At 41.6% G+C, this 24,474-nt stretch overlaps 1 protein-coding gene across 6 annotated transcripts in view; it reads left to right on the plus strand.

Moving 5' to 3' along the window:
* The window catches only part of gria4a (glutamate receptor, ionotropic, AMPA 4a), a 195,887-nt gene that overhangs the window by 51,282 nt on the left and 120,131 nt on the right, over nt 1–24,474 (plus strand). For all 6 annotated transcript variants that reach the window (XM_015951696.3, XM_015951695.3, XM_054742742.2 and 3 more), the window contains exons 3-5: nt 10,604–10,843; nt 20,866–20,918; nt 21,148–21,279. In XM_015951696.3, the coding sequence (XP_015807182.1) occupies nt 10,604–10,843; nt 20,866–20,918; nt 21,148–21,279 (425 nt within the window). The remainder of the gene's footprint in view (nt 1–10,603; nt 10,844–20,865; nt 20,919–21,147; nt 21,280–24,474) is intronic.

Consider the following 24,474-nt stretch of genomic DNA (forward strand, 5'->3'; position numbering starts at 1 on the left):
CAGGCTGGTGTTGGTGCGGCCTGCAATGACACAGGCCCATTGAGACATGTTGTATCAAGAGGGGAAAGATGGGGACGTCTGAGATTTGAAAGCACAGACAGACAAAAACAAGGATCAAGGAGAGTGGAGATGAAAAATAATTATGACTGGTGCCTACCTCCAGCGGTCAACGGGCGGGGTAACCTGGACAGACAGCCAGGCCATCGCAGGGCAACACAGAGACACACAGGACAAACAATCACACACACACCTAAGGACAATTTAGACAGACCAATTAACCTAACAGTCATGTTTTTGAACTGTGGGAGGAAACCAGAGGACCCGGAGAGAACCCACGCATGCACAGGGAGAACATGCAAACTCCATGCAGAAAGATCCCAGGCCGGGAAGCAAACCTAGGACCTTCTTACTGCAAGGCAACAGCTCTAACCACTGTGCAGCCCTACAAATAACCTAACTACTGAAACTCAAATGTATTTCAATTATCCATGTTCAACAAGATTAAAGCAACTGGCTACAGCAGGAGCAATCAGCAGCTAGCTAACAGCACTACAAACATATCAGATTATATGACCTCTGGTGGCCACAGGGCAAAACTAAATCCACAGTAGATTTAGAGGGAGCTTATTTTTCTAAAAGTGCAATTAAGTCACCAACAGGTAAAATGAAAAAAATATATGTAGATACAAAATTTTCTCAATATCACTTTGTGTTTATTTTGCTTAAGCTAACCTAGCATAGACACACAGAAAAAAATAATGTAATAAAGAAAATGTCATACCAAGACCTTGTTAAAAATTGGAAGCCCTGCAAAGCGAGTTATCAAGATGTTTGTGTAATAAATTTGTATTTATTATTTTATTTTTGCAATCAATGTTTTAACCCACACTTCAGTTAGCACTCAAGATTTTAAACAGCATGCATAGATTTACACTGAAGGGCGTAGTGTTGCATATGAGAAATATAGATGTGCCTTCCTTTGCAACATGTGTTTGAATGTAAATAGAAATGTATAAAAGTGGAGTAAACAATGAGTGTATGGATAGAAAAGATTGTTACAGACTGCACTGGCTCACCTGACTTCTTCATTTTAGTTTTCTTGGATCGCTCAGCCACTTTGCCAAACACCCAGGAGAAGACTCCCTAAAGACAAATTTGATTAAAATTAGCTTCCCAAAGGTGTCTGAGGTCTATTCTGAAGTTCTGCGAGAATTAATGGACAATGTGGTTCTTTTAACATGTAAAGTATCAATGTTTCCTGTTCTGAGCAGCTGCTTTATTTTAAGTTTTGTACCAGAGGGTATTAAAGGGACGTCTATTTTTCATTCTTACGCTGCTGCTGGAGGCCACATCTGCCAATGATGCTTCTGAGCTCTGCAGTGTTAATGTAAATGTGTGAGGGAATAAAACACTAAATTGTCCTCACCATACATGCTGCCTCACTCTTCAGCATTGAGCTCTGGAGACCGTCAGGTAGCAGGCTGTCAGTAATTGTTTTCATTAACATTCAGGTGGAAGGGAAACTATCTTTAAAACAATGATGTCATTGTCTGCATGCAACCTGAAGTTTCAGTCATTTTTATTTCAAAATCGAGTTACCAATCGACCAAGCTGCGGGAAATTAAGCGCTTTTCTGGCTTGTTAACCAGCCTCAGGCATCCCTGGCTAATTCCGAAATAAGTACAGAATTAATGTCCGGTATTCTCGTCGGAAAAATGTCCGGCATGCGGCGTTAGTAAGCTAATATTACTTGTTGATCAGAATGGATTAGCGAGTAGCTAAGTGCTAAGTGGAGATCAGCGTTTTCTGTCGCCAAGTTGCACAAGCTTCATCAACAGTGACAAAATCACACAAATAAACGTGACAGAATCACTCAGACATGACAAAATCACACAAATAAATGCATTTACCTTTCAATATCAACAAACAGTTAACCATGGAGCTTCTTATTGACACACAGACATGAGTGGCCAGGGAGAGTAGCGCCCCTGGTGGTGGGGACGGGAGTCTCCTTGTTTGTGAAATAGGTGGCAAATAACAAGATCACCCTCGTTTTTCACCCAGACAGAAAATAATAGTTTTTGAAGAATCAGAACCAACACGAAGTGGACAATTTTAATAAATCTGGCTGGCTCGCCAATATGTAGGATTGGTAAATTGAGTGTTTTAAGAGCTCAATATATTACCTCTACTTATGATCAATAAGCTGTGATACTCTATATAAATATAGAATATCAACCTGCTTGGCCTTTGTGTTGTTAGTCAGAAGATTCTAGGATTCTTTGTTTATTCAGGGATTGTAAACACTTTGTTTTGATTCAAGGAAAGACTCAGGTTTGTAAAAGTAAGAATTTATTGTCCAAACAAGTAAAACATGACAAGTTAACTAATATTTACTGTGATGGATGAATCTAGATGGAGGAGATGTGGTATATGGTGCCTATGTGTGAATGTGATGTTATCAGAACTTCCGTATCTAGGAAAGCTGAGTTCTGGGTGTAAAAGAATTTGGTTTGAGTTAAGCTACAAAATTGGTTCTTATCAAAAAACATCAGACGCAATCACACTGTGTTCTACCTCACCCTTCTCGGAGACCCTCTTCATGGATCCGGAGGTCATTGAGGTCAGATGACCTCTGAGCACCCAGGTCCAGTAGATTGACCACAGTGCCAACTTCTCCAGTCCAGAGATGTTGCCAGTCACACAGGTTGGATGAAACCGTTTGCGTCTAGACTTAAGGAGTTGGAATAAAATCAGCTTTATTCTACAGGAACCGTTTGCTGTGTTAGCTTTGCAACAACCTTAACGGCATGTCAAGGCGGCTTCTTAGTTAAAGAGACTTCGCTACGGACGGCCGTAGCTTCCTCTAGAACTCTGTAGAACTGGAACACTGACTGATGAGAGCTGGAATGCGAACCCAACTCGAACTTGAACAAACTGCAACTGCTGAATCACCAGAGTGATTCTGTTTTAATATTCTCATGTTATGATTTGTGTGGCCAATCGGAGGTTGACATGTTGAGGAATATTACCAAGACAACCTCAGAAAACACGCCTTCTCAGATACTGGATGCTCTGATCTGGGGTAAAGAAATATCTATGTGTCACGCGTTTAACTTAACTTTACTTTGTCCTTGTGTGAGTGTAGATGGTGATGGCCTTGTCATATCAACACTACTGATCCATATATAAATCAATGTAATAATAACACAACATTCATTTCAGACTTCAGTCATTCAAGCACCGATTAATGAAAGCATTTCATTTATATTATAATTATTATAAGTGACAATAAACAAACATTTAATTAATGATTATTTAACTTATAAGTTTTAAAAGTTCTTCTGTCTTGTACTGTGAATAAAAACCAGTCTTAGATAAGAGTGAGCCTGGAAAGGCCTTGAAGCAACAGTTTCTTCTGTAGATTAGAGCTCCAGTTGGAGACTTACGTATGTCTCCAAATGACCGATACTGAAGAGGTGACCTGTAGATTAAAAAACAGGCCATTTCCGGAGGCTACACAGGATACATTGAGTAATGAAGTCTGGCATCAAGATGGTACAAAAAGCAAAATGTGTTTGCTTGCCTATTGAAGCATTAATTTATTAGTTGGCAAAGGTCTTTTTTTAGACAGGTTGGGTGTAGTGGTGTCATAAATTAGGACATGTAGGTCTTTATTCTTGATTAGGAAAATTACTGAACTTATGAAAGGTTTTTTGTGAATAACATTTTTAAATGTAATCAGTTTCATTGTTAATTTTTTTCTAAAAATTCCAAAACAATCTAATTAGAAAAAGGTTTGAATTTAGAGTAGATAAAGTGACAGACAGCTGCTAATTCAAGAGGCCAGTCCTGTAAAAAAAAAAAAATATATATATATATATATATATATATATATATATATATATATCAAATCAAAAGAACTAGCGCTGCGGCGTTAGCTCAGCTAAAACTTGACTAACCCACTGGCTCACCCATTATAAACAGAAACTACATCCCTCTTTAATTTTTTGGAAACACTGACCACCCTCCAGCCGCCTGAGACTGAATTTTGTGAACTTCTTTCCAGTATGATTGAGATATTAGACTGTTGTGTGATTATGTCACTGTAAAATTATTTCATATTCCTCCTTTAAATGCTTCAGATCAGCAAACACTTTTCATTATCAGACAAAAAAAAACCAGTAAATGCTCAATGCCATTTTCAAATCAAACTCCTCATGTAAAAAAGGAAACTGTCACCTGAATGTAATGGTGGGTTGTAAGTAGCAAAATCTGCATGAAACAACTGTGATAACTGTCAGAGTCCAGATAGGATGTTTTTCCTGCATGAACGTCTTGTTTTCGGTCTAGGGTTTAACTTTAGAAATCAAGGTTCTCTTTGATTAGTGTAAGTAGTCCAAGTTCTGAAATGGCAAAGCATCTGCAGACCATCACACTACCACCACCATGTTTGACTGTTGTAGGATATGGCCTAAAATCATTCTCACGGTATATTGAAGAGTTCACCTCAACAACAATTTATAGACGATAACTACATGTAAGTGCAAAAACAAAAGTTGTCCACTAGATGGAGCTGTCACGTGTATTACTTTGAGACACGTTGTCACGTGACTTGAGACAGTACAGTTTCTTAAAGGAACATGAATGTCACCAACCTACACACATCTTTTCATTTTTTTATTACTGAGTTTATTGACGTGGGAAAAAGGGTATTGGTTAGTCAGACATTTCCATAACAACACATTTTTGATTGATCACCCAGCCCTAGACTGTTGGTATGATGCTTTTTTAATGCAGTGCAAGTTTTATATAAAATGTAACGAGACAGACACACTCTAAAAATACCAGTCCATGGAAAAAATTCCCGAATATGTCTTCACTGCACACTAAGGGCCATGATGTACATGCAGTTTAAAGATGCAAACGCATATTTAAAATGGCTGCTGCGTGTTACTTGTGTTGGTTTGAAGCGTTTTTTGTGCACGCCCCCCAAAAATAACGTGACACGTTCTAACGCTGCAATATATGAGTAACCAGTAGGTGGACTTTACAAAATGAGTTCCGCACACTCATCGTAGTGCCATCTCTGGTTTAGGGGACCTTCCCACCATTTATGATACCACTGCTGTCTTTCTTTTTGTTGTGATCTCAAAATTAGCCAGAGTGAGCTTATTTATGGACATCATGTTTGTTTTGGTTGTACCCACAAACCCGGCTCTCTCTGTCCAGTCTGAGTAGTCTAGTGTGCCCCCTAGTGGAACACTCCTGTACTGCATGCAGTGCAGTGTTATAGCAGCAAGTATGTGAACAAATAAATAAAATGTGCTAATGTGAGGCTGAACAGCAAGAATTTTTTGTCTCTAATTAAAAATAGTGCATACAGAATGTGACAACAGAAACATGGGGCATAGGATCAAGTTTGCCTTTTCATTTCTTTGATTTACTTAAATACTCCTTTGTAAGTGTCACGTTGAGCCAGGAGGAGGTTAGGACCCAAGATGCAGAAACCCTGAACGACACAAGGCAGCAAAAATCCAGGAAGCCAAGCCTAAAGTCAGTTACCCGACTGACAAAAACAAAAAGCTCTTTAATGAGCAAAACCTAGAGTTTCACGAGGAGGAACAGAACAACACTGACAACGACAATGGACCGACACACACTGAGAGACAAGACAGGGTTTTATACACAGGGGCTGGGTGATTAGGAAATGAGCAGCAGGTGTGTGGGGAGAGAGAACCCGAGGAGAGCCTGATGAAATCAATAAACAAAATGGGAAGGGAAAACTAAGCAGAGGAGGGGAATAAGCCATAACCTATGAGACTACATAAATGAACCTAAAAGACGCAGGGCACAGGAGAACCAAAAATAACTATAAACCTGAGGAGTGAGGGAGGAATAAACAAGTGGAGAAGGAAAACACACACACACTAAAGGAGACTAATGAAAACCTGAACCTACAGAAAACTACGGGGAGTGACTAGAAGGGAACCTGATAGGAAACCTGGAGAGGACTGGGGACCACAAGGACACAGAAACCTAAGGGGACCCCCTAAGGGGAAAACCTGGAGTGGGCTGGGGAGCACAAGGAGGCACCTGAGGGGGGGGGGGGGGGGCGCAGACAAGGAGACACATGAGGAACACAAGGAGACACATAAGGGAACCTAGAGAGGGATGGAGAACACAAGGGGACACCTGAGGGAGGGCGCAGACAAGGAGACACATGAGGAACACAAGGGGACACATGAGGGAACCTGAAGGGGGCTGTGGACCACAGGGGCACAGAACATGACAGAAAGGCTGAAATATATTTTCTATTTGTCAGGGCCTTGTGATAACTTTAGTCCGACTGAGCGGGAAGCACATTAACTGTCCCTGAGTTTATTAACATTCTACATTAACAAGAAGTGAGATTTCATTATAAACTCTGCATGAGTGAAGAATGAAAATGTGGTGATTTTAGAGGGTAAAACTGCTGTTGTAGCTTTAAAGTGACAGAAAAGGGACTTGTGACCTGAACTCCCTCAAGGAGTGATTATCAATAGTCAGTTGCATATTGATAGTCTTTTGTCCTTAACGTGTGTGATATCATTTATCTTCACCCAAAGCTATTTCAGAGCAACATCAGATGGCTGCCATCAAAGATGAAAAGGTGTATTTCCCCTGTGGTTTAATTTGATTTCCTGTCTCTGCTCGTTATCTGCTTCAATCCTTTTTTCTGTCATTTTGATTCCAGACATTTATCTTCTAAGAAAGTCAGTGATTTAGTTCAGAATCTTTTGTATTTTAAATTTCACACTTTTCCGCTGTCTCAGTAAAATATGACCGCAACCATCTCTCGTGTCTCGAAACATAAAAATTTGTGGATTGACTGTAGTAAACATCATAAAAGATGCTAAGAATGCTGAGGACACCATGACTCAGCTCCTGCTGAATGACACATGCTGAGTACAGCGAGTATGTCGCTTCTCTGAATTGAAGACATTTAGCTCCTGTCATAATCGGAGGCTAAATCCCTGCCTTATCGCCCTCTGGGTGCAGGGGCCACGGCTTTGTTTAATTGCCACAAGGCGAACCGCTGCGTTTGCCTCAGTGTGTACCCCCACTGAGGCTTATAGCTGATAATGGAATTACTCTGAGTCCTCGTAGGGAGGGAGAGAGGCAGGCAGGGGTACAGTCGCAGATGAAGCGAGGGAGAGCAGAGGGAATAGAGAGAATGTATGGTGTGTTTGCCTTAAAAACAGGAAAAAGAACTGGTGGGATGATGTGATGCACAAAGAAGATAATGAGGAGGATTCAGAGTAACAGTTTACTCCCGTATGGCGTGTAGCAGAGAGGAGAGTGAATTGAGATGCAGGAAGAAGGCTGAGTCGAAAAATAAAGTCCACTTGAAATAATCTGAGTGAAAGACTGAATGAGGCTAAAGAGAGAAAGAAGAGGCAGACGTAAGAGGATGAAAGATGACGAGAAAAGAGGAAAAGGGCATTAAAATTAAAAACTGCAGACCCACTTTTAAACTCATCTATTGACGTTTCTATAGTGTCGGAATGTTCAGGAATCCCAGATGTTTCTTACTGGTGTAATGAGTGAAAAAGAGACAGATGGAAAGCTTTGTCTTTCTTTTCTTCTGTTTAAATGCTTGTGGGGACAAATTTTATATTTAAACAAGCTCATTACATGGGTCAGAGGGTGGGGACGTCTCTATTCACCTCTAAACAGGTTGGGATAATTTTCTTTCAAAAAGCTTGTTTAAGAAGACACTTGTATCTCGTGGGAATGTTCACCACGAGCTGGTGAGGGTCTTTGATGTCAGCTTGCTTGTGTGAAACAGTCTAGGCTGAGAATTTGTGTTTGCATGTTATGAGGTACAGTAGGACAGGTTTAACTTGTGGTGCCTTAAATGCTGTTTATTTGCTGCATTTGATTGGCACATTTTCAAGCTCTCCTTAGGTTAATAAGGCCTTTCTGGCTTTTCATTCAAAACACAGTCTGTTGGTCTAATTAGGAGTGAAAATGGTGGCTGAGACAAACTGAACCTTGGCTCATTAACATGGTCGGCATGTTGAGACATCTTCAATAGTGGGAATTTAATTAAGAACTGTGCTCTTTTAAATTATTTGTAACTCTACCTATTTTAATCCTTAGCAGATAAAACTGTTCAATGTTAAATGCAAATAGGCAATAAGAGTAAATGATCTAATTTCAAATGAAAACAAGGGTTTTTGGTCTTCAATAAAAGCTAGGCGTTTTTCACTGGTTGCTGTTCATTTCCACATCTATATACTTTGATATTCCAACTTATTAAAAAATGTACTTATGCCGCCTTCCACTAAATGATCAGACATACTGTTGTTCCTCAGTTGAATAAAGAAATTGGTAAACTGGGTTTTGTGTTAAATCTCCATTGGCTGGAATAAGTCAATACAAGGCCAATCGCAGCAGTTCGATTGTTTCTGAATACTGTTTATGTCCATGTCTTTTGTAATTGTTCTGAAGTTGTTTTATTTATTTATTTATTGTTTGCTTGGGGGCTTTAGTCTGTTTATTACAAGTTGTGTTTGCTACTGTTGGAACTTGAAATATTTCCTTTGGGTTAGCATTGAGAGCATTGTACGACTAATAGAAAGTATGAGATATGAGTGAGGTATTTTTTTCTTTGTTTTTATTGTTTTAGCTGTGTTTTGCATGTTTACTAAGTTATTTACTAAGTTATTACTCAGTTGTTTACTCAGTTATTTACTCAGTTATTTCTTAAGTTGTTTACTAAGTAATGCACTCAGTTGTTTACTCAGTTATTTACTAAGTTATTAACTCAGGTATTTACTCAGTTGTTTACTAAGTTATTTACTCAGGTATTTCTTAAGTTGTTTACTAAGTAATGCACTCATTTGTTTACTCAGTTATTTACTAAGTTATTAACTCAGGTATTTACTCTGAGGTAACAGAGATGTCAAAGATAAATTATTTCTCCAAAACTAACAATTTATACATGATAGGATGTGAATATTGAGATGTGGTGTATTGGATATGGAGTGATTTAATGTGCTGTGTGAAATTTAATGGAAGCTTTGTATCTGAGAGAAAATGTGAAATCTGGGCGGTAAAATAATTTGTTGTTGTTTATAACTAGAGTGTTGTTTTGATTAAAAACCTCATCAGACACCAGTATGCAGGCTTATGCTACACTTGCATGAGTTGTTCCTGCCGGTCCAGAGGGGTGTGGTCAAGTGTTGAGGTCACCGGACGTCAAAACCACGATACATAGAGATTAGTAGCTTCCTCTGAGTTCAGCTTCCCCGGCCATGAGATGCAACCCGGGGTCTGCAGATTAGGTGTCCAAGGTGGATGTCTGACAGTTGAAGTAGCTCTGAAAAGAGCTGTTGTGTCTGTAATCACTTGCAGCGTCGCTGAAAGGTTTTGACTGAAGGTCAAAGGAGACTGTTTCAAAAGAGGCTTCTTTCCCGATTTGGCCGAATCGAGAGTGAGCTGGAAACTGAATGAATCTGGAAGTAATTATTGTTTTATTACATGTAATGACTTTTGGTCAAGTTTTGGCAAATCAGAATTTGACACGTTTGGAGTTTTACCAACATCCCTCAGAAAGCCACGCCTTCTTCAGATACAAAGCACTGTGAATAAGAATGTTCAAAACTCTTATTTGAGGTGAAAATATACCTTAATATGTATCTTTTTGTAATGTGTATGAGTGTAAACAATGATTATCTTATTAAATCAAACACATAGTGATTTGTGATATAAATGGATCATTGTAAGAACAATATTCATTCCAAATTCATTGATTTAAGCACAGATTATTCAAACATTTGATTTAAACATCTTGCTCATTCATCACATGATTATTTAACTTATAAGTTGTAAAGTGTTGTAGTTTTCGAGTAGGTTCAGTTTTTATTCAGAGTGAGGAATCAGTAGTCTGGCTCCTGCGTCAGACCTTGGGACAGATTGTTTGTCTGGATGTTTTGTCTTCTGTATGTAAACATGCACTGAGCAGAACCTTCTGAATTTGGAAGGCCAAATAGAAAGTGGATTTATTTCTGTAGATGAAAGGTTATTATGTTGGTCAATATTTAGGTGAAAATGGACCCTTTTGGTACGTTATACCAAGTTATTTACTCAGGTAGTCCCTCAGTTATTTTCTAATTAATTTACTTACTTTTTACTTTGCTATTTACTCCATTATTTACTCAGTTAATTACTTGTGTATTTACTGAGTAATTCACTCAGGTATTTACTAAGTTTTTACTCAGTTATTAACTCAGGTATTACTTGGGTAATTCTTAGTTGTTTACTCTGTTATTTACACAGTTATTTACTTGTGTATCTACTCATTTATTCTCTCTGTTAATCACTCAGATATTTACTCCGGTATTTACTCAGTTTTTACTCAGTTATTTCTCAGGTATTTACTCAGTTATCTTGCTCTTACACAGGCTTTTGCTGCATGTAAACAAAGACCCTCTTGAAAATGAGACGGTTCATCTCATTGGGGTTACCCCCTTAGATTTATGTAAACAAACAAACAAACAAACAAATTACATAGCTTTTTGTTTACTCTTTTTCTGTCTGTTTCTATTTCCATCAGTCTGTTCTCAGTATTCGAGGGGGGTCTTTGCCATCTTCGGCCTTTACGACAAGCGGTCGGTGAACACACTGACTTCGTTCTGTGGGGCTCTGCACATCAGCCTGGTGACCCCCAGTTTCCCCACAGAGGGAGAGGGACAGTTCACGCTGCAGCTTCGACCGTCCATCAGAGGGGCGTTACTGTCACTGCTGGACCACTACGACTGGAACCAATTCGTCTTCTTATACGACACTGACAGAGGTAAAAACACACATCAGGTGTCGAGCCTAGTGTATATGTCTCCGTCTGTGAAGATGCAGAGACATGCACCATTATCCATCAAAATCGTATTTAATTTTAGTTTTTTCAGAAGTTTGTTAAACAAGGACTCCATATTAGGGCAAATAAACCTGCTTTAAGTCACCATATTTAGTGGTTTAGTTCAGGGATAAAAGCAGCAATAAAATTCAAAGCATTCAAGATGCATTATACATCTGTGTCTGGTGAAAGTGTGTGAAACTTTTTTCAGGTATCTGGTGTCAAATCCTTGTGCAGAAAAAATCACAAATACACTATTTTGCATTTAACTTTGTTTCTATGATCTGGGAATTTGATTTTTAAAGGCATTACAAATAATTTAGGCAATTTCTTACTTTTTTGTGGCTGAAGGAAAAAAAACAGGCAATGATGATTTTAACTGTGTAAGTATATGTGTGTTTGTTTGTTTGTGTTTTATTTTTTAATTTATTTATTTTTAGAAAGCTATCTCATTGCTCATTTGGTAGCAGTAGCTCAGGGGTAAAATGGGTTTTCCAGTTTTTCAGAGGGTTGCTGGATTGATCCTGGCTCCCACCAGAGGATGCTGTGTCTTTGGCCTAGACACTTAACCCACCTTGCCTGCTGGTGGTGGTCCAAGACAACATTGGCGACAGTGTTAGACAGCCTCGCCTATGTTGTTGCGTCCCAGGGTAGCTGTGGCTACATTGTAGCTCATCACCACCAGGGTGTGAATGTGTGCGTGCTCATGGGAAAATGACTGATTGTGTTGTGACATGCTTTGGAGGGGTTGTAGAACCCTAGAAGGTGCTATACAAATACAGCCCATTTACCATAACCACTGGACAGATTTGAATGAAACCATTTGATGTCCATCCATCCATCCATCCATCCATCCATCCATCCATCCATTCTCTTCTGCTTATCTGGAGTCGGGTGGCAGGGGCAACAGCCTAAGCTGAGAGGCCCAGACTTCCCTCTCAGGGATTAAGGAGGTCTTCGAAGTATTCCGCCCACCGATCCATTTCCCGTGGAACTTCCCGTGTAGAGATAAGCAGCACACCATCACCACTAAGTGTTGGACAGCATCACTTACCGCCAGTGTCCACCAGCCGTTTTGGGAGTTGCCGCCATGACAGTCACCAACGACCCTGCGGTCAAAGCTCTGGTCGCCTGCCTCAAAAATGGAGGCATGGAACATAGCCCATTTGGACTCAATGTCCGCCACCTCCCCTGGAACATTTTGGAAGTTCTTTTGTAGTTGGAAACTGAAGCTCCTTCTGGCAGGAGACTCTGCCAGACGTTCCCAGCAGACCCTCGCGATATGTTTGGGTCTGCGTGGTCTGACCAGCATCCTCCCCCACCATCGGCGCCAACTCACCACCAGATAGTGGTCAGTTGACAGCTCCGCCCCCTCCTCACCCAAGTGTTCAAGACATGCGGCCGCAGGTCAGATGAAACAAGTCAGTCATTGAGCTGCAGCCTAAGGTATCCTGGTGCCAAGAGCACATATCGACACCTTTATGTCTGAACATGGTGTTCATTATGAACAATCCATGATGAGCACATAAGTCCAACAAGAAAATACCACTCCAATTCAGATTAGGGGGGCGTTGCTCCCCACCACATCTCTCCAGGTCTCACTGTCATTGCCCATGTAATTGTTAAAGTCCCCCAGCAGAACGAGGGAGTCACCGGAAGGGGGGCTTTCCAGCACATCCTCCATGGTCTCCAAAAAGGGTGGGTAGTCTGAGCTGTAGTATGGTGCATGAGCACAGACAACAGTCAGGACCTGTCCCCCCACATGAAGGTGGAGGGAGGCTACCCTCTCATTTACAGGGTAAACCTCAACGTAAAGGCGCCGAGCAGGGGTGGGCATACTTGTTGCCCCCCATCTCAGGTCTCAGTGGGATCAACTCCAGAGTGGTAGAAAGTCCAACCCCTTTCAAGGAAACTGGTTCCAGAGCCAGAGCCATTTATTGAGGTGAGTCCGACTACATCTAGTCAGAACTTCTCGATCTCACATATCAACTCAGGCTCCTTCTCCACCAGAAAGGTGACTTTCCACATACTGAGAGCCAGCTTCTGTAACCGAGGATCAGACCACCAAGGTCACCACCCTTGACTACCACCCACCACACACTGCACCCGACCCCTTAGGTCCCTCCCATGAGTGGTGAGCCCATGGGAAGAGGGACCCACATTTTCTCTTCAGGTTGTGCAAGGCCAGGCTCCATGGGCAAAATCCCAGCCAACAGCTCCTCGCCAATGTTCCCCGCCTCCATGCTTGGCTCCATCAGGGGGCCCCGGTGACCCGCGTCCAGGTGAGGGAACACTGTTTCCATGTATATTTTTCTTCATAAGGGGTCTTTGGGCTGCTCTTGGTCCAATCCCTCACCTAGGACCCGTTTTCCATAGGTGACCCTACCAGAGCCATAAAGCCTCAGACAACTTAGCTCCTAGGACCACTGAAACACTCAAACCCCTCCATCACAGTAGGTGATAGCCCAAGGAGGGCCATTTGATGTGCATCTACAGAAAGGGTTTGCCCAAAAAATGTACTAACCAATCATTTCTCAGCTTAAAACAGACAAAAAGTGTTTCATATTTTAATGTTAGGTCTATAATTTGTTATGGAATCCATTTTTTAATGAGACTCCAACTAATTAAAAGGGAAACAGCTGAAATTCAGGTCTTAAAATCAGGTGTTAAACATCACCAGCCTGAACACACTTTTGTGCATGCGTGTGACTCCGATTCTTATTTTGTAAACAAATCTTTTATTTTCTGAATCAGAAAACATGCTGGGTTTGTATCAGTGTGCTGCACAGTTTTGTAAATGCTGTTTTTTTCAGCTGGCGACACTTAAACTGTCAAGCGCTCATCATTTGCATTCCAGGAGGAATGGTACTACTGGTGCATATTTTCTGAGACATTCCTCTGAGTTAGAGTTTTTATTTTGTGGTTCCTCCAAGAAGACACTCACAGATTAGCCTGCACTTGACCCATGTGTGTCAGCAGTTTGATTGACATTGAACTCTGTTCCTCAGATGAGAGCCTTCCATGTTTTGTTACAGCTACTGGACATAAGACAGATCTCAGATGAGTGTCTGTCACACAGTGGTGACTTTTTAAACACAAAATGTGGGACATCAACTGAATATGTGTGATGAGGGAATGAGGGAAAATTTCAAAAAACAATAAAAACAATACAGAGTCCATTGCATTACACGTGCCTACAGCACTATTAGACACTTGTCTATATAAGCAAAAAAATTAATTTAGGTGTTACTCGCTCTTTAACACAGTGCAGCTCTATAACCTCAGTAAAGAACATCAATGGTTCCATTGGACCTGACAAATCTACAGATAAAAAGGGTGTAATTTAGATCATCCCAGCTAGAGAGCAGGGATTGGCCTCGGTTCCTCAAGCGTTCACCTGCCTTTAATTTAACCATGCCATCATGAAGTGCACATTAGTTTGTGGAGCAGAAACAGCTTATGCCCTCAGCCGCTAACCGTGGTCATGGGAATACTTGGCAGATTTTATTTTTCTCTTGCACACATGCACATACACAAATATCCTGCCACAGGGAGTGAAACATAGGTCAAACATGACGCAGAGTCCCCAAAGAGCACTCTGCACATGTGTGTTGAGGAATTAAAGCACTGCGCAGTGCTTGTGTGTGTAGTGGTGTATCTTTGTGGGCTCTGTTTGTGTCTCTGCCAGCTTCGCTGTGGTCCAGGTTGCCTGGGTTATTACCCAGGGGAGAAGATGGAGAAAGGGGAAGGAAAGACGAGAGCAGAAACAACAGCATAGGTGAATCGAGCTGGTGGGGCACCCAAAGTGACAGAAAGTATGTGTGAGTCAGGGGAGGGGAACACACACACAAGGCGATGTGGGGAGAAGAGGAGAAAGTGGAGGTTGATGTGTGGCTGCAGAGGGAGGGAGGGAGGGGAGAGATTACTGAAAGGGCAGAAAGGAGGAGTGAGAGGATGGACAAGATCACATGGCTCTGGGGATGCACGGTAGCATATAGCAGGAGGAGGAGGGGTTATGGATGAGGAAAGGGGAATGAAAGGAAGGATAGATGCACAGAGTTTGGACTGTGCTCACCCGTGACTTGGCCAAGGCAAGCCCCTTCATTATAAGCTCCCATCAGGCCATGCTGCTGCTAATGTGCTGGAAAATGGGCAGCAGCGCTCTCATCTGTTTTATGTTCCCTGCTCTGCTTTGCTACACCGACGGCCTGACGACGCAGACTTTCCCACACACCTGCAAAAGTGCATGCAAAGACAACTCACGTTAAGTTGTGCATAGGTGCCCATAGGGCTGGGCGACATATCGATATTTTTAAAATATCTATATAATTTTTAAACAAGATGCAAGATGACTTTATATCTTTATATCGATATAACTGGTCAAACGGCTATGCTAGCAATTAGCCGCTATGCTAGCAACATGTTGCTCCATTTCTAAGTGGTTATTATGTGTAATCTCACAAGTTTGCTCAATCTGAGCACGAACGCCGGAGCAAAATCGGTCCCGTTGTAGTCAATCAGAGCTATTCCACTACTGCGGCCTTGCTCCGGCAGTGCGGCGCCGTGCGCCGCCCTCTGTTCCGGCGTCCGGCAAAAATAGAATCAATCCTATTTTTGCCGGACGCCGGAGCACCTCCGCAGTAAATGGACAGAAATCACAACGGCCCAACAGGAAAAGGAGCAAGCACAATTTCCGTATTTCACAATAAATCGATAAACAAAAGGCATTTGTTGTTTCATATGCACAGATTTAACAACTTTTAACCACTATCAGTGGCGGCTGAAGTTTAAATGCACAAAATTAAGCCATAAATACAGTTTCCACTAAAGTAGACACACTTTGTTGATCCAAACATTGCTGATCTTTCAACACACATGATGGGCAGATTAAACAGTTCATTTCGATGCTTCTCCCACACAACGGGTGTTTGGATCTAACTTTCGCGTTTATTGCTCGGACTGTATCGCAAGATCTCGAAAATCCCGCGCATGCTTGTTTGCCCCCCTCAGGTCTCCGCACCGGAGCGGAGCCGTTGTAGAGCGGGTACCAGTAAAAATTGAGTTCGGAAGCGAGCGGCTGCGGAAGGCGGGGAAGGACCGGAGCGGAGCGGAGGTAGTGGAATTTGGGGGTTAGATTCCAGCCATGTTTGCCCTAATGACTAATAACTCCACGGTGCATGACCCATGTGAGCTTCAGCAGATGCAATTACATCATCATAAATTTAGCTTAACATGATAGATTTTTTTTCTCTGGACAAGAAATAAACGATATGGCCACCTCTAGATGAAATTTAAATAAGTTTACTTTAATTATAAATATATAACTAAAAAGTGCCTGTGGGACATTTGATACACCTCTAGCTCTCAGCACTGCTGGACTGACCATAGGGCATAGCGGGCAATTGCCCGCTGGGCCGACCCTTTCATCTTTTATGGGCCGGTGTCTTTTTTTTTTTTTTTTTTTTTTTTTTTCTGGCCTCTAGTTGTTGCTGACAACTTGTCCGCGCCGCCCCACGCGACGCCTCGTAAAAGTTGGTGGATTGGCCAATTGGTAACAATACACTCTGGGCTGGACCAATAGCCAGAGGTCTGATGCACCCGCCAGTTGTTTGTGAATCTCAGTAAACAGACAGACGAGCTTTACAAAATGGAGAACAAAAAACGGAAAGCAGGAGCGGAGAAAATTCGACTAAAAAAGAAACTGGCCCTTCAGGCTGATGCTGGCACATGTGTTAAAATCTCACAGTTGTTTGGTAGTGAAGGTTCAAGTAAAATCAATTTAGGAAGTGATGGAGCCTCAGCCCAGCGACAGGTTGGAGAAGAAAAGAGGGAGGAGGAGGAGAAACCCGAGCCGGTGTTGTGCCATTAATCGACTCGCTGCCAAAAAATGATTAGCCACCGCGGGATCGCGCACGGTTAGGTAATTGCATTTCTAGACAAAATTCCCCAGGATTTCGCCCTAAAACTCGGCATATCTAGCAATATGGACATTCAGAAAGCAAAGATAACCTCTTCCGGTACTTAAACAGATGTTTATCGCGGATATTAGTGTGGCAGTGTTTGTGGCACCCTGCGCGGGCGCTCGAGGACGTACTTGTGGAAAGAGGGAGGAAGATGTGACAGTGTGAGCATCCTGTCACAATGTCCCGATTGATCTTGCGCCCTGGCTACTCACCTACGGGATGTCCCTTTGGCTGACTGGTTAGAGCGTATGACTCTCTCCCCAGAGGTCTGGAGATCGAATCCCGCTCGGGCATTGTTTCTTCACCTTGCCACATAAGTTTTTCCAGTTCGGAAGTTGTTTTAAGTGTTGCTATTTGTCTTAAACGTTCACAATGAGGATATATTAATCCTTTTTGCAATATTTGCGATTGAAAGATGGTTTGTAGTAAGAACTGGCTTTCTTTATGTTACAGCCTTGATACTAAAAAAATAAATAAACAATGTAAAATGGCACCATGTATTGAATGTAAACGTTGTATAAATGGAAATAAACAATTCTCCAGCGATTTAATTTTTTCCCCTTCCTTTCTTTAGTCCACTTGACATGGAGCCACGGTTAACTAGTTTGGGGCACATTTTTACTTGAAAAACAGTATTTAAACTGATCAAGCTTTGGCTTTAATGACACTGTGTAGGTTACTATCTATACATTACGTTGCTCTATTTAAAAGTAACAAGATAAAAGCACATCAGCACATACAATTAAGATTTTCACTTGCCAAATAGAGACTACACCCTCCTGTTTACCTATAAGAAACGCCTCAAAATGTCTTTAAATTCTTTATTGATGATTTAATTGTAGACAACTAAAATGGCATTTTACTTGCCAAAAAGTGATTGAATCGCTCAGATTTTCATGGAGGCTAAAATTGACCAAATAAGGGTTTTATGTATTATCTGTTGATGTTACTGTACTCATACTGTCTACTGTATCATCATAAACACCCCAAAAATGGCAAAAAAAAAGATAATTTCCCTTGCCAAAAATTGATTACAGAGTCCTGGTCACCCATAAAGGCTTAAATTGGCATAAATATGACTTCATTTATTATGATGCTGGGTGTGTTCCACAATCATATTCGAATAAACATGAAAATATTCCGTCCGAATATCTGTTTCTTGTTATAAATATAACAGCTAGAAGGATTTACAGTTAAAATAGGAGAAACATTTCAGGAAACTATTGTCAATTAACCACAGAAATAGGGACTAATAACATCAAGAGATAATAAATAAGGTAATATTTAGGTAAATTTAACCCTTTACACATGACTCCCCAGGAAGGGTCGTAACACCACTTGCCTCATGCACATAAGTGACCAAAACAAAGCAGCATGGAGACACTCCGTCTCCAACCACTTCTCAGGCAGCAGCCTGCATGATCTACACGTCACCAGAATATAAACAACCGCAACACAATAAAAGCAGTGTTATACAAAATGGAAGGCCTGTAGTGTTTATTCTCTTACAGTAACAACTTATCAATTTTTTGGAGGAATTTATTTGAGATTTTTTGGTTTTTATTAATTGTGCAATAGAAAAATAATCGCTAAATTAATAATCTAAATAGTCATTAGAATAGTTGACTACTCGATAAAATAATCGTCAGAATAATCACTTTAAAAATAATCATTTGCCCCCAACCCTACTTTTTTAGAATACCAGGATAGGAAGGATGGTGTAGGTTTACGTTTATTAGATTGATACATAAATATTACCAATAAGAAAGTGTACGTTGGTGTGTGTCAGAAACAGCGTAAGGCTTAATGTCTTTTCCAAAAACCCAGGTGATGGGCCGGTCTCCAATCAAAATGCCCGGGCTGAATTTTTGTCCCAGTCCAGCCCTGGCTCTCAGCTGTGTGTGTGTGTGTGTGTGTGTGTGTGTGTGTGTGTGTGTGTGTGTGTGTGTGTGTGTGTGTGTGTGTGTGTTAAAAGACATCTGTACCAGTGTTTCTAAAGCTCAGACTGGTAGAGAATAGGCACTAAGGTTTAAGTTTGACAAGAATCAATACATTTTATGCAGTTAATTTACTGATTTATGTGTATAAGTTCAGTAATTGTTGATTTTTGACTTTGAACAGAAACTGAAGTATTTTGAAGTTAACCAGGTCTCCAAATTTCAATCATTTTAATTTGATGAAAAGAACATTTGTTGGTTCAGCATTATATTATGTGTTGATTATTCGTATGGCCTATTTTAGAATAAGATATATAGAGTTGTCTTGTATGTGTTCCCCCAGACTTCAACACAGTAAGTCATGCATGGTAGAATGAAGTAGCTGAATAGAGGGCTAGATTCATTTATTTATGTCAGGAGGTACACAATAGATTGTGAGGGTGTGTTTTCTAAATCCGATACCATGGTCTCCAATCAGAAAATGATAGAATGCCTTGTCCTGGTCAGGGATGAGGTCCTGCCCCAAGTGGAGGTGTTTAAGTATCTCAGGGTCTTGTTCATGATAGAGGGAAAGATGTAGCGTGAAATCGATAGGTGGATAGGTGCTGCGTCTGCAGTGATGCAGGCGTTGTACCGATCTGTTGTTGTGAAGAGAGAGCTGAGCTGGAAGTAAAAGCTCTCGATTTACCGATCGATTTGTGTTCCTACCATCACCTATGATCACAAGCTTTGGGTAGTGACTGAAAGAATGAGATCGTGGATAGAAGCGGCTGAAATTAGTTTTCTTCACAGGGTGGCTGGGCTCAGCCCTTATAGATAGGGTGAGAAGCTCGGTCATCCGGGTGGGGCTCCTCCACATCGAGAGGAACCAGTTGAGGTGCATCCATTTAGGATGCCTCCTGGACACCTCCCTGGTGATGTTTTCTGGCCAAGTCCAACTGGGAGGAGAACCAAGGGAAGACCCGGGACACGCTGGAGGGACTATGTCTCACGGCTGGCCAGGAAACGCCTTGGGATTCCCCCGGAAGAGCTGCTCTAATTGGCAGGGGAGAGGGAAGTCTGGGTCTCTCGGCTAAAGCTTGGTTTATGCTTGACGCATTCACTTTCCGCGCGGTGATGCGGCTCGCGGATGGAATGCGCTTCACAACTCGCAGTGTTTATGGTTCATGCGGCTCATCTCTGCGGTGAGCCAATATTCTCCCAAACTGAACGGGGCAGCATGGAGCTCTACGGCATGCATCCAACACTACACCATAGTAGAAGTAGCAATTACTGTTTACAACATGGCATTTCAGCATTTTTAACAGCGTTCTCGTCTTTTCCGACAGTGCGAGCTATTTCTCTGCAAGAATTATTGACTACATGTTGATCACGGTGACCTCTGAGAGCTGAATCATACAAATGTCTGTATTTACGAACCTCTGCCATACTAGTTCTTGCCGGTCCGCCATGTTTTTCCGCGTCCGTCCGTCCGCGTGGTTAGAAATTCTCCGAGGTGCGCGTTGCGGAAATTCTGGTCCGTGCGGAGGCGCGGTGGAGGGGCGTGGTTGTTAAAATGACGCAACTTTTCCGTGCGGAGCCGTGCGGACCTCGCGGACGCGTCAAGCATAAACCAACCTTTAGGCTGCTGCCCCCGCATCCCGATTCTGGATAAGCGGCTGAAAATGGATTGATAATAGATAGATGGTATGTTTTCAAATAACTGAGGTAATCAGTCTATCATGCTATATATTACTTGTGTAAAATCAATGAAAAAATATACAAATGCAATCATCAACAGAACAGTTTTCTGTACAGGTGAGCGATTTGCCCTTATGTCCTAAAGCCAAATTTGCAGCGAATGATAAAAGACATCAAATCTACTGGAGAATGTAATTGTTAACGTTCACATTTTCAAAGGATGGTAACTGAGAAAGAATCAAAAGTTTTAGTGGGAGTTTTTCAAAGCACGAAAAGAGTAAAATTGCTGATTCCCATCAGCAGCAGCTACCTTTCTGCTGCAGTACATCTCTTGTTTCTTTGCATTTTTTTCTTCATGTTTCTTTCCCTCCTCTTTGTTGTTTAGGTTACGCAATACTGCAGGCAATTATGGAGAGAGCGGGGCAGAATGCATGGCAGGTCAGCGCGCACGCACACACACACACACACACACACACACACACACACACACACACACACACACACACACACACACACACACACACACACACACACACACACACACACATTCTTGGAAACCTGCCAGAAAACACAGATCACAAGCAAGATGAGCAAGATGGTGTCCTCATGATTTATATTTTTAATCTAAATATTTCTTGTGAACATGTGTTAAAAAAAACTAACACAGGTGAGTGCGATCTGTGTGGAGAGCTTCAACGACGCAGCATATCGCAGACTCTTAGAAGACCTGGACCGACGGCAGGAGAAAAAATACGTCATCGACCTGGAGCCTGAGAGACTACAGAACATCCTCGAACAGGTGAGGTAATGCTTAAAAGATGAAAACTGGAAGCAAAGTTTTGTTTGAGCCAGCAGAGATAGGAGTCATGTACACCTGAAGCTCTTTAACACCTGACAAGAGGACATTCACACTATCAAATAAATATCCTAATTAATTAATATAACTCATAAAAACAACTAGATTTAGTTATGCCCATTGTTGTTGTTTGTAGTTTTTTGTGGGGTTTAGCATTTTTCACAAGGTAATGCTATATGAGTGTTTTATGTGGCACTGTTACAATCTGTAAGATATAGAGGCGGTGCAGAAATGTCATCACAGACCAGGACTGCAGCACTTCAGATTTAATAATGTGATACAACCACCATGTTTTTTTTATGTGCCTCAACTACCAGAATAAGACGATAAAAATCCGACTATTTGAAGAATAAAAGTATATTTGCTAATTATTGTAGTATTATATAAGTTTTTTTTTTATTTCTCTGTGTCAGTGTCTTACCTTCTGGCTGTTGGCTCCCCTCAGCTTGTTAAAGCAGCACTCCAGATGCTTTCTGACATCTGGAAAGGAAACAAGATTTGTGTTTTCCTTAGAGTTCATAATGTGGAATGAAAAATGTGACTTCCCTAACATCAGTGTGTCTGAAGTAATGACACCATGCTCACACACCACCATGGAGTGCAAAAATGCATGCACTACATAAAAGACTGCACTCTGATGCCTTATGCCTGTCTAAGTTCATCACATTAGCTGTCTCGCTTGATGGCTGAGACTCAGGATGTGGCAGGTGGTGTAAAATGTGGGTGTGGGGTGTGTGTGTGATTGTGCGTGGTCCCTGACTCAGGTTAGAGTGTGACGCGAAATCGGTTCTGCCAGCTGTCATCACATCTGAGCCTGTGTATGAACATCTGACAGACTCAGGGGCAAATGTAACACACATTCATGCACGCACGTGTGCACGCACGCACACACACACATCATAACTTGAATTATTATAAACAGTTTATATCTTATCAATTCCATTTGATTTGCTAATATTAATTACCTCTGGTGTCATAACAATATTAGTAGAAAAAGTAACAGTACTTTGCATTTATGGGGGGGGGGGGTAATTTCTTAATTATTGAAGTAGTCACAGTACTTTGCATTCATAACAACCTCAGCTTTCAGTTTTTCCTTTGTGACTGACTTACAAACTGCAACATCATCATGTGCAGAGATACACAAATCCTCTCTACAACTCGTCGAGTTTTTCATAGAACTGAGCAACAACAAAATCCTGAAGGTGGAAGCGCATTTTTCCACAAAATACAAAGCACTCACCACCTACTATAGCTGTCAAGATCAATGAAAATAGATCCTGGACGAGCCCCCACTTGTGTGACAACCGTTGAGGTGAAAGGGAGTGAGGGGTGCAACATGACAACCACGGTTGAGTGACAAAGTCTTTGCTTGCTTAAAAACAGGCTTTTTTGTAATAACACCAACAAAATTGATGAGCTGGGGAGGTGAGGGTGGTTAGGTGGTGCCAAATCAAAGAAATAAGTTAAACAAAACCAGGCCTAGCTGTCTAATATTTCTTAACAAACAAACTAACCAAAACTCTGTTCTTCCTCATCTACCAAAATGCATAGGCAAAAATTACATAGGTGGCACCAACCTATCTTTCTAGTGTGTATAACATAAACTACTGTGTGATGAAATGTGCAAGGCATCCTAGACTTGCCTAGTCAACAATCAACAGGTGTGCGGGCATTGTACCGGTCTGTTGTGATTAGGAAAGCTGAGCTGGAAGGCCAAACTCTGATTTACTGGTGGACCTACACTCCTACCCTCGTCTATGGTCATGAGCTTTGGGTAAATACAAGCAGCCAGAAGGACTTTTCTCTGCAGGGTGTCTGGGCTCTGCCTTAGAGATAGGGTGAGAAGCTTGTTCATCTAGGAGTGTGTCAGAGTAGAATCACTGCTCCTCTACTTTGAGAGGAGCCAGTTGAGGTGGCTTGAGAATGTGGTTAGGATGCCTCCTGGACGCCCTGAGGTTTTCTTGGCACGTCCAATCAGGATGAGAACCCAGGGAAGACCCAGGACACACTGGAGGGACTATGTCTCTCAGCTGGCCAGGGAACGCCTTGGGATTCCCATGGAGGAGCTGACCCAAATGGCTGGGGAGAGGGAAGTCTGGGCCTCCCTGCTTAGACTGATGACCCTGCGACCCGACCCGATAAGCAGACACTAATAAATGGATGGATTATTAACCCCACCACAAACCTTCAAACAATAAGATGTATTCAGAGCAGAAGTGTGCCAATCAGTGGCAGGTGCCAGAGAGAGGGTGAGAAGGGCAGAGGTGGTGATGGGTTATGGGTTTTTAAAACATTTACAGTCGCAGAAGGACATGCTGCAGAGTCGACAGACGGTGGATGTCAACTATATTAGAAAGTGTAAACATCTCTGAATGAGATGGTGAAAAATTCCAGGGCCACTTACTTTGGTCAGCTGATTGCCGTAAACAGAAATGTCTTGTTTGACACACCATAAAATAGATTGTTTCACCTCAAGTCCCTCTGATGCCAGTTTACTCAAGGTCTGACAAAAGGCCGTTGTTAACCTTCTAGCATTCTTTGAGAGTGAAACCAGAAATATCAAGGCAAGTGTGTGTGCGTGTGTGTGTGTGTGTGTGTGTGTGTGTGTGTGTGTGTGTGTGTGTGTTGGAATTCTAAGTGACTTCATAAAATTATAAAGTTTTTATGGTGCATTTATGTAGGGATTTTCTTGTTTGCTTGTCTTGTTTGTTTACACCCAGGAACAATGACGTTTTCTGACCAATCAGCTGTAAGCTGTGTCACAATCTTTCTCCATAGATCCACGTTTGCAAATTGAAAACTTGTGCCTAAGAACAACAAAAACATCACATATGATCAGTTTTATTGTGCTTCATACAGTGAAAAACATAAAACCAGGCTATCCTGTAACATTTTGTACTTTGTATTGGAAAAGTGTCAAAAGGAATCTCTAAAGGACAACGATACAAGTCTATGGACATTCATCATCTTTATTGCCCCAGAAGGAATTGCATTAAGATTCATCTTGGCTGATTTGTTCAAATTAGGATGTAAGCACTTTCAGAAACTCTTTTCAATGGCTTTTATATGGATCCATGAGCACATTTGTCATGTACTGTTATGGAAAGTGTTGTTATAAATCATTATTCCAAAACC

This window comes from Nothobranchius furzeri, chromosome 13, assembly GCF_043380555.1.
Source record: "Nothobranchius furzeri strain GRZ-AD chromosome 13, NfurGRZ-RIMD1, whole genome shotgun sequence".
NCBI classification, from domain to species: Eukaryota; Metazoa; Chordata; class Actinopteri; order Cyprinodontiformes; family Nothobranchiidae; genus Nothobranchius; species Nothobranchius furzeri.